This window comes from Mugil cephalus, chromosome 13 (assembly GCF_022458985.1).
Source record: "Mugil cephalus isolate CIBA_MC_2020 chromosome 13, CIBA_Mcephalus_1.1, whole genome shotgun sequence".
In the NCBI taxonomy this organism is placed as follows: Eukaryota; Metazoa; Chordata; class Actinopteri; order Mugiliformes; family Mugilidae; genus Mugil; species Mugil cephalus.
This window is the reverse complement of record NC_061782.1, coordinates 26,433,787-26,444,321: the sequence shown is the minus strand read 5'-3', so window position 1 is coordinate 26,444,321 and position 10,535 is coordinate 26,433,787. Positions and strand designations below refer to the sequence as shown.

General features: G+C 42.4%; 1 protein-coding gene across 5 annotated transcripts in view; it reads right to left on the bottom strand.

The window, feature by feature from the left end:
* Positions 1 to 338: 338 nt before the first annotated feature.
* The window catches only part of ndst2a (N-deacetylase/N-sulfotransferase (heparan glucosaminyl) 2a), a 59,869-nt gene continuing 49,672 nt past the window's right edge, over positions 339 to 10,535 (bottom strand). For 3 of the 5 annotated variants that reach the window (XM_047603643.1, XM_047603644.1, XM_047603645.1), the window contains 3 exons: positions 7,193 to 7,302; positions 6,926 to 7,028; positions 339 to 1,161 (listed from right to left, as the gene is read on the bottom strand). In XM_047603643.1, coding sequence (XP_047459599.1) covers positions 1,036 to 1,161; positions 6,926 to 7,028; positions 7,193 to 7,302 — 339 coding nt within the window. In that variant the 3' untranslated portion in view covers positions 339 to 1,035. The other 2 variants (XR_007114024.1, XR_007114025.1) reach the window with 2 other exon arrangements.

Genomic DNA, 10,535 nt, shown 5'->3' with positions numbered 1-10,535 from the left:
TTTAGCGTATCCTAAAAGTATTTATAAAGCACTTTTCGGATATACCATGACCTGCATGACTGAGAACCTTCACAGACATAAGTGACATTTAGCACAAGCAGTGAAATTCATTTTCTGGCTCAGAAATAGCAAAACCTTGTATCAACTACAGCTAAAACTCCAGTCCTGTAGACCAGCTTTGACTCAACAGTATTTCGTGTAAGGTGTATATTTATATTAAGGTCTATTTGTATTTATATGCATGACATGACAAAAAAAAAAACCTACACTATGCAGGTTAAAAGCAAGAATAGTGAAGGGGAAAAACAGAGACACTAACTACTATGGAGACCAGTCTGATCATTTAAATAAAAGCTTTATCTAGCAAACAGGGTATAATAAAACTTATCACTAACAGTGATGTACCAAATCACATCATACTGAAATTGAGTTGTCATCATTAAGTTGTGTCTATTTGGAATGTCACCCCAACAGCTGACTGGACCAGGATAGGAGTTGTGTGTCTGTACTGTCTGGGTGAGAAAGTTGGTCGTTTTGTTTTGCACTTACCTCCTAACTAGAATTTACAACTGCTTTTAACATGGACTCCTTTACAGTCATTCCCGTGGAGATGAGATGTGTGTCTGTGCATGTGATACCAGTCATACATTCTACATCCACATATCCCAAACACACTTATCTGCTTAGTCCTCTGGATCTACAGCTGATCAGTGTCAGCCTTTTCAAACACCGATTGTGTCTAAAGGCTGCCCAGTGCTTGCGGTAGGTTGGCAACAGATCAAGAGAAGTGAGTCCACTATGATCTTGCTCAAACAGCAATCAACACTTTTAGATTTCATGTTGTGCAGTTATTCAGTTTTCCATGCAGCAGAAGCAACAACACTCTCAGCTAAGACCTCGTAGCTCTCTCAGTGTGTGCTGATGATGATTCCAGATCAGGTAGTCCAAGTCTAATCCAGAGCCAAATGTTGAATCAACCACAAAATGCAGTCCCAACTTTTCTGTGTTGTGTTGTGTGTGTGTGAGCTCGTTGTCTCAGCTCCAGCTGGTGCCCTGGAGCTCTTGGCGTAGCCAGGAAGGAAGAGGTTGGCCCAACCGATTCAGCAAACGCAATAGCTCCGTGTTATGCTCATGGTAATACTCTGTTAAAAAGGCACGCGACTACAGACACACAGAGACACACAGAGACACACACAGACACACACAGGATTTTTGTGTCAAAGTTAACATATTCAAGCATTCCTTTTAACTGGGGTTTTAATTAACATAAACATGTTCTGTGATTTGACCCACAGCCCAACCCACAGTTTGGGAGATCAGGATGCAGAAGATGCAGCAGCGCCATGGATGGTATCAGAAACAAAACAACATCCTGAGCAAAAACTGATATAGCCCCACCAGATAGCTCTGCCAAAAAAAACAAAGGCACAAGCACTCGTTAATGTGAACCAAGCCACAATCAGAGTACTGCACTCTGCAGACCTCCCTAGGCAGCCCACACTGCAAATGTAGTATATCCCTGTGCATGCGTTACCTTTGAGATTATTCAAGACAATACTCTGAATAAAACTTGTCAATGTTTTGCACAGTTTCAATAATAATTTTATATAAATGTAAACATACATTTATATAAAAATGCAACATTTGTCTGGTCCCATGTGGGAGTATTTAAGACTTAAAGATTAATTACAAAACATTGACAGTAGTCATATATTATCTATGAAAACCGTGTAATTTCATGCAATTAAAAACTGATTGATTGCTAGCCCTGATATACACAAATAAGAGACGACATGATGACTACCTTACTAATATTGTCTGTAGGTCTCCCTTGTGCCTCCAAAACTGTTCTGACTCATCAAAGAATGGACATAGGCCTTCCAAGGATGTCCTGGGGGGTCTGGCAACAGGACAGTGCCTGGCTTGTTCCAGAGTATCTCACAGACACAGGGATGTGAAAAAGTGTTGGCCTCCTTCCTGATTTTTTTTTTCTTTTCCATATTTGTCACACTGAAATGTTTCAGATCATCAAACAAAATTAAATATTAATCAAAGATAAAACAAGTAAATACAAACATGCAGCTTTTAAATTAAGGTTTTCATTGAGGGAAACAAAATTCAAACCTACATGGTCCTGTGTGAAAAGGTGATTGAACCCTAAACCTAATAACTGGTTGGGTTGCCCTTAGCAGCAACAACTGCAATCAAGTGTTTGCGATGTTTGCAACAGTGAATTTTGGCCCAATCATCTTTCAGAGTGGCTTGTCCAGGGTGTACCCCGCCTCTCACCTGATGCCAGCTGGAATAGGCTCCAGCAACCACTGCGACCCTAGTGCAGGATTAAGCGGTACAGAAGATGAGATGAGATCTTTCAGAATTGTTGTAATTCAGCCACATTGGAGGATTTTTGAGTATGAGCTCATAGCTTCTCAATAAGATTCATGTCAGGACTTTGATTAGGCAAAGGCATTTTGTTTTTTTTCAGCCATTCAGAGGTGGACTTGATGGTGTGTTTTGGATCATAGTCCTGCTGCAGAACCAAAGTTCGCTTCAGGTCACGAAGAGAAGGCCAGACATTCTCCATTAGGACAGCAGAATTCATGATTCCATTTATCAAAGCATGGAACATGTCATTATAGCATTTGACCAATCAGCAGAGGCCCTGAACGCATCCAAATTCCTTGTTTTTACGAACTTGGAAAATGATGCTTTTATTGCTCTGCTGCTTCCAGGCGTGCAACAATAAAGCAAACCATGGTAAGATGACAAAACATACATTTTGTGATTGAATAGTTGTATTAAGTGATGACATACGTGATGGCATAAAAAATGCAGGCACCATATAAACCCCTTCACAGTTTGGCAACAATGTGACTTTTGTGAGGCACAGGGCTTAACTGGATGCAAAAACATCTCAAATACTATTGCCTGAAACCGCGGTTAGCATATTTCAATGGACTGTTTTGGCAAGAATGTAAGCATATTTTACAGAATATGCTAATACACTCACTCCCTAAGACCATGAGTATTATTTTTAAAAGTTGACGTCCCAGGTAAAACTAATCCTCTATGAATAAGGACTTATTTGAAAAGAGCAGTACAGGTGTTCAGATGTTTTTATGTTCTTTTAAGTTAAATTCCGTTATGACTGTGCTACTTTCTATCTCACTCACTCTACTGCGTGTCAAGAGATAGTTTTAATTACTTTACAAATTATAATGGATAATAAGAATATATTTTTAGATAGATAGATTACTTTATTCATCCCCAAAGGAAAATTAGGTAAAAAAAGTAGGTCGGTATTAGGTAGAAATTAGGTTTTGACAACATTTATCCCAGGGAAGAAATTACCAATGACCTAGCAGTATTTAAATCAAGTCCACCTTTGCCGATGAACACATTAATGATTGTTTTAAGGATTTCATCCATCTGAAGGGGTGAATAGTTCAAAGTTTGCACTCTAACATCTGTCCAGACTTTGAATTATAGCACATCCTTCATAATTCTTAAGTGACAAGAGGCAGAAAATGGCACAAATCAAACAAAAGTAAAAACTCACCCACTCACAGAGATGTCAATTTGTGCTGGATTATTATCAGAGGACCTCTGTGTGGTGTGGTGTAATTTTTAATGACAAATCACAGACATGTATTAAGATCACTTACAACCTCTGTCTATCAGAGGTCCCCAGGTAAAACATTTATTCCAAAAATAAAAATAGGATGTACAACTTTAATGTTCCACTAAATTCTCCAAAGTTTCCTCAGTGGACGAGAAGCACAAAACCTTCTTTTTTTCTGCTGGTCCTGTTGCCACTGCCACTGCATTGCGTTACTTCCATATTTCACAGCAACTCCGTGTCTGTTCTCATCGGCTATAGCTCCATTCACGTCACCACAATTCAGGTGAATATGTGGCATAAAAAAAAAAAACACGTAGTCTGAACTTGGTTTAGTTCAGCAGTGTTTTCAGCATGGCCATTTTTCCCCCAGTCTCTTTCTAATGGTAGAGTCATGAACACTGACCTTAGCGGAGGAAAGTGAGGCTTGTAGTTCTCTGGATGTTATTCTGGGGTCTTTTGTGACCTCTTCTTTCTCATGTCCGTCCGTCTTCTACACCGTGTCCCTCCAATGGTTGGCACAGGTGAGCACAGCTGTGCTTGGTCCAGCCAGGTCATCTCCAGTACACCGAGGGGACTGACTGCATTCCATGATGTGCTCCAAGGTTTGGAGCTCTGTGCAAGAGTCAGATGTTGTTAACTTCCACCTCTTCATTGAGGCCCTGGTGCAGGCCGTTCAGAGTTTTCCAGACAGCCCAAGGTTGGTCATGGCCGGTAGCAAGACATTCGTGGGGGGTGACGCCTCTCTCACTTCACTGAGTCATCCGGCTTTGGTGGTGTCCAGGAAGCTTTTCCTAGAGCAGAGTCATTTCTGGGTGGCAGAGTGCTCATGAATTGAGTGCCGATTGTCTTGATGCTCTACGAATGTCAGGGAGGCAATGCCAATGAGGGTGTACTCCATGCTGAACAGACATATTCTGCAGCAGGAGGCTGTTCCTGGTGGAGACCTTGGCTATCATCTTCTGGATATGTTCTCTGTAACTGCAGCCTAAAGTGACTCCCAGATAAAATGGATGCTGGTATATCACGAGCTTTATCCTGTCCCAGGTTACGTCAAGCTAAAGTTTGGCCTCTCTGTTCTTCAGATGGAAGATGCCAATTTGGATTTTCCTCGGGTTTGGGCACAGGTGGTTTTGCTAATAGTATGCTGACATATCTGCTAGACCTCGTTCCAGGGTTGACTCAACTTCTGGGGGGTGCTGCATCCTTCTGGTAGGGGTTAATTGTAGGTGTACACATTGAGGAGGAGAGGAGCCAGAACACTGCCTATTGCACTGATGGAACCATATACCTTTCTTGTTGAGTGTGACATGGGACATCCTGTTGCTCAGAGGCTTCTAATTATGTTGCATAGTTTAGCATCTCTTGTTGTGTCAAAAAAATAAATAAATAAAAAAATCAAAAATAATTCACCAGCAGCCTATGTTGGACAGTGTCACAATCTGCTGACAAGTCGACAAAGGTGACACCTGTTAACAGCTTCTTCTGATACTCATCTTCGATGTAATTGATGAGGCTTAGCAGCTGACCTGTGCATGATGATGAGTCACCGCTTGTGCTCTTGGCCAGCCGGTCACTCCTGGGAGGGTTTTCGTTATTTGTGAATAATGCCTCTCAATGTGGTTTTCTGGAGTTCCAAAACTTTAGAAATGGCTTTAGGACCTTTTTCAGACTTTCATTTTGTTCCTGAATTTCTTTGGATCTTGGCATGATGTCTAACTTTTGAGGATCTTTTGGTCTTTTTGATCCTGTTTAAGTGATTTCTTGATTGAGAACAGGTGTTACAGTAATCAGCCCTGGGTGTGGCTACAGAAACTGAACTTGCGTTATCTTTGTCCTGCATTTAAATTAGTTTGATGATCTAAAACATTTAGGTGTGACAAATAAAATAAGTAATCAAGAAGGGTGCAAAGCTTTTCACGCCATGGTACTTGATCAGTTTGGGATCTAGGGAAGACGAGGTCAACAACTTGTGCTGTTTTTCACATTTTTTTAAAGTTGTTCCTGAACCGTTTTTGAGTGTATACTGCTGCATGTCTATGACATCCACATGAACTCCACATCCAGCAGAACAGTGTATTGTTGCAAAATTCTCAGTGTTATTTACTCCACCTGACAGTGGTTTTGCTGTTGTGGCTAATAAGTATACAGTTGTGTTCAAAATAATAGTGTGTTTAAAGTGAGTGAAAAGCTCAAAATACTTATAATAGCTTTTATTTCCATATGTGCAAATGTGTTGGTAACACTCTATCATTCTATTCCAAATAATTATCAAATTTTTAATTACTTCACAAAAACAGAAGAAAAAGGTATATTTGGCTGTTCTGCAAAATAGCAGTGCCTGGATTTTTCCTTACAAGGTCATACATTTAGATTTAGCTTTCCTAGCTTGATCCAACTTCTGGTACCTGTTAACCGGTATTCCAGCGCAGGATGACTGGACTACATTCTACAATTCCTCTTCATTTTTGATGTCACCTTGCAAGTTTTCCACAAGGTCCGAGGATTGGGTTGGCCACTACGTAACATGTGTCTTGTTGGTCTGGAACCAAGGTGATGATCTTTGGCAAACTGTACCCTCTTCGGCACATGCCATTTTTGCAATGGGACTTTGCAGGGGCTTTTTAGCGATAGCTTGGCTTCACATAGATGTAGTACTCACAAGTAACTTTAGACTTTCTTTGATCTCCCTAGAGCTGATCATTGGCTTGGCTGGAGTCTTTGCCATTTTCGTTTCTCTTCAATCCATTGGAATGGTAGTTTTCAGTTTTCTTTCACATCTGGTTTTGGTTGCCATTTTAAAGCAAATGAGATCATTTCATCTTAGCCAAATCATCATTTTCTACAGTTCTTTATATGTTTCACCTTTTTAATCGACATTTTAAAGTCATTCGAAGTCAGCTGTTCTTTTGTTTGGAACAACCTATTTTACTCATGATGTTGGACTGCTATTATTTTGAACACAGCTGTATATAGATATATCCAAAAACAAAAAAACAAACTAAACCTCAAATCACATTATCAAAAACTTTTAAACATGTATTTGTGCCTCAATTAAAGACAGCTAAGATAAGGAACAAATCCTGATTTAGTGATTGTTCTTTTTAAGAAACAGTTAAGATTCCTGTAGTTTAAAAATGTTTTTCTATGTCACTGTACTCCAAATGTCACAATTTTTATTAACTCAGTTTTAATGCTGGTAAAAGCAACGACTAACAAAATAGTAAAGCAGAGCCATCCCTTAAAACATTGCACATGCCTGGCATTGTGTAGATGAAATCATGATATTATAAGGTGTACATGTACCTCAGGACTCATCTCTGGGTACTTCCTGCCTTTGCTCTTCCCCAGACATTTGGCTCGGCTCCCTTCCACTCGTTGACACCAGAAACCTTTGCTGTCATCATACCTGTAGAAACATATTATGTTATTTTAAAATAAAACAATTACCTTTCACAAAAGTGGTGAATCTGTTTTTATTACAAACCCAAACCCTTAACAGTCCCTTTTGTATATTTCTTCTAGATGAACAGTGTGTATGGTTGCATGAATGCAATTGAATGTGTTACAAACATTAGAGCCAGGGTGTAATTGAAGATTGGAGTGACGCCGAGGAACCTCTGGATTCCTTCCATCACTAGTGCTGGGTTGGATCTCAGCAGGGTCCCATCCACAATGTGCAGCTGAGGCACACAAAGAGTTAGTCTCCAGCAACAGAGGTAGATATATATATATATATATTTTTTTTAATAAAAATTATCAATTGAATGCAACAAAGAACTTCAAGCTTATCCTCTCATGCTAATTCTACATTTAAAGCTATTTTGACTAAACTAGTTATCCTCAGGCAATACCATGTCTTTAGGTACACATACTTAGTGATATGTTCTGTAAAGTTAAGATTCAAGTACTTAACATATTAGTGACATCAAAGAATTAACAGTGTACAGTATGTATGTTATGATCAACGGCATACTCTGCACTTAGTCAGCTTGAGTTGACTGTGAGACTGTAAAACATGTTAGTAAACAAGTAAGCACATAAAAGTGACTGATTTCACCTTTTTAGGGTTTAAATCCCTTGTGCCATGATCTAGGGCAAAACTCCTTTAAAGAGGCCTGGTCCAACTGGACAACCAACCAGCAGACCAGTGGTCATCTACTAACTAACCTAGCCAGCAGCAGTAGGTAATAGAGATGATGGGAATGTGACTACACTCGGACCAGACATCTCTTCCTTCTGCCTATGTCAGAAACGAGATACAATTAGCCTAGCCACAGAAATAAAACACCAGCTGATTAGCCTAGCCAGCAGCAGTAGGTAATAGAGATGATGGGAATGCGACTACACCCGGACCAGACATCTCTTCCTTCTGCCTATGTCAGAAACGAAATACTATTAGCCTAGCCTAACATTCCTCCCCTCTGCCAAGATCAGAAGTTACACACAAGAAAACGCCAGCAAACAAGCCTAACTAGCAACAGTAGGCAGTGTGCAGTGTGCAGCACATCATTAGGGTTTTCAAGTGGGCACCTCCCGTCACAGATGTTTCGTTAAGTTAGGCCCACAACACCTCAAGAAGGCATAACAGTGAGCTCCAGCATCCCGGGGTCACCCCCCTCAATGCAGCCACCATGCCACCGTGTGCGTTTCAACCGACAGATTAGATTAATCTTACTACAACTGCTACCTATTGACAGTATATAGCTTGCCTTACCTTTAGCATGCTCCCCAGTTAGTGTGCTTCCTCCGTAACCACAACCACTGACTCCCTCGCTCCGCTGCCAGTGACATATCTTTACAGCAACCCTCTGTTCTTTTCCGCAAATTGCTAACTCACACAGGAGAGCAATGGCGGGTTTTGCAACAAATCCACGGCAGCTGACCTCCACTGGGCGCACCTGGGTGCTCCAGCCTCGCTGCTCCACTTCCGATGCTAACGCCGCATATCTATCTCTCTTGCGCTCATTCGCCTCTTCAACTCTGTCTTCCCACAGGACAGTTAATTCCACAAAATACACTATCCTTTCTTTCTCAGACCACAACAGCAAGTCCGGTCTTTTGAGGGTCACGGCTATCTGTTGTGGGACGCTCAAACCACCATCTAAATCGGTCCTCAGGTCCCAGGCTCCACCCACACTTAGCTGCCCTGCACTACACCTGAATCTTTCTGTTCTGGCCTTATCTCCCTCCCGAACAAACAAAATATGCTTACTCTCCTTTCTAGCAGATGAGGAATTTATTTCAATCTTTTTTTCCTCAATTGCAGCTGCAAAGCATTTCAGAGCTGGGTTGTGACGCCAGGTGTATCTCTCTTGAGAGAGACTAACCCTGCAACCTGTCAAAACGTGGCTAAGCGTACATACACAAGAACAAAGTGGGCAGGCAGCATCCTCCCCTAACCACTGCTTTAGGTTCTGGGGAGATGGCAGCACATCATAAATTGCTCCTATCAGAAATCTAATCCTACTAGCCTCCATGCTCCACAGATTTCTCCACGACACCTTCCTTTTCTCTGCACTCTCACAGCTCACCCACTGTCCTTGCTTAGCCTGCAACACTGCCTTAGTCCATTGTTTCCTCTTGCCTATGAATTTCCTCCACTACCATCTTCCTCTTTTCCACTGCGGATGCCTTGCTCCACAGAGGTTTCCCTGCACACAGTCCCAGGCCTCCACGCCCTTGCTGCACATGCCCCATGATATCCCTAAGCCTGAGGACAGCCTGTGCCTCCTGAACACCGGGTTCCACTTCCTCCCCATTTTAACCATGGGTCTAGCCTTAGCACACTTAAGCTCCTCTGTTACGGGCCAGTGTGTGTGTGGCCTTGTCTTTTTGTTCTTTCGTTTCAGGTACCGCCTTCCCCCCCTCCACCTCAATCAGCTGATTAGCTGATTGCCAGCTGTATTCTATAAAGCTCCTACCTGTGTGCGTCATTAGGGGAGTGATCCTGCAGCCAGCGTGTGCAGCGTGTTTGTTTCTGGTCGGCATTGTGGTGTCTGAAAAGGCTTCTTCGTGGTTTATTGTATATTGTAAATAAATCCCTGCGATTGCAGACGGTCCTTGGTTGGCTTCTTTGGTTTGTTTTCTCCTTTTACCTCAATTGTTACCTCCTTGTGTTCCCCTAGACATTTTCTGCCCTGTCGGGTCGTAACAATTTTGGGGGCTCGTCCGGGATCGTTCTCGCAGCCGTACCGGAGAGTTTTTTTTCGTTGTTCATTCTCAATTTGTCCTGCGTATTGGTGTCTGTGTGCCTGCAGCCGGTGGCGACGTCAGTGGCAGCTTCTCCAGATTACACAGGTGAGTGCCCAGTTTGGTTGAGTTGAACTCATCCTTTCCATCGGGTGCTCTTTTGTTATTTTGCCTTTTTTATTTTCGGGGTTAACTCCGGGTGGAGGCTTTGGTCTCCGGTGGGGGCTGGCGTTTCAGGGTTTCGGCCGCTGATGTGTTGCCAATAAGACGCCTCGAGCCCGGCACGCCCCAGAAGATAGGTAGGTGAAGTTCATGTTAGGTAGGATCTGGGGAACTTTGTCTTTCGTGGCGGCTGTTTGTGTGTGGACATCATACGTGGTGCGTGTGTTCCTGGTGGTTCCCAGTTGATTATTTTGTTTGTGGTCTGCTGTTATTTACTCGCGGAGTGTTTTGTAATGGCAGCGTTTGACGCTGGCGCATTTGTGTCGGATCCCTCATTCATTGTGTTTGATAAATGTACAAAAAGTGATCTACGTGTGATTGCCGAGTATTATGGTGTTCCGGTTTCTATGTCCATTGTCAAAGCTGAGCTAAAGGCGGTGCTCTTACATGAGTTGGTCAGTAGAGGAGTTCTTAGTTTGCCTGGGGTCGCTCCGGCTGTGGCAGCAGCCTCTCCTGGTGAGGGCGGCCCGGTGGAAGTGGCCGATCAGGGTACTCCTGCTGT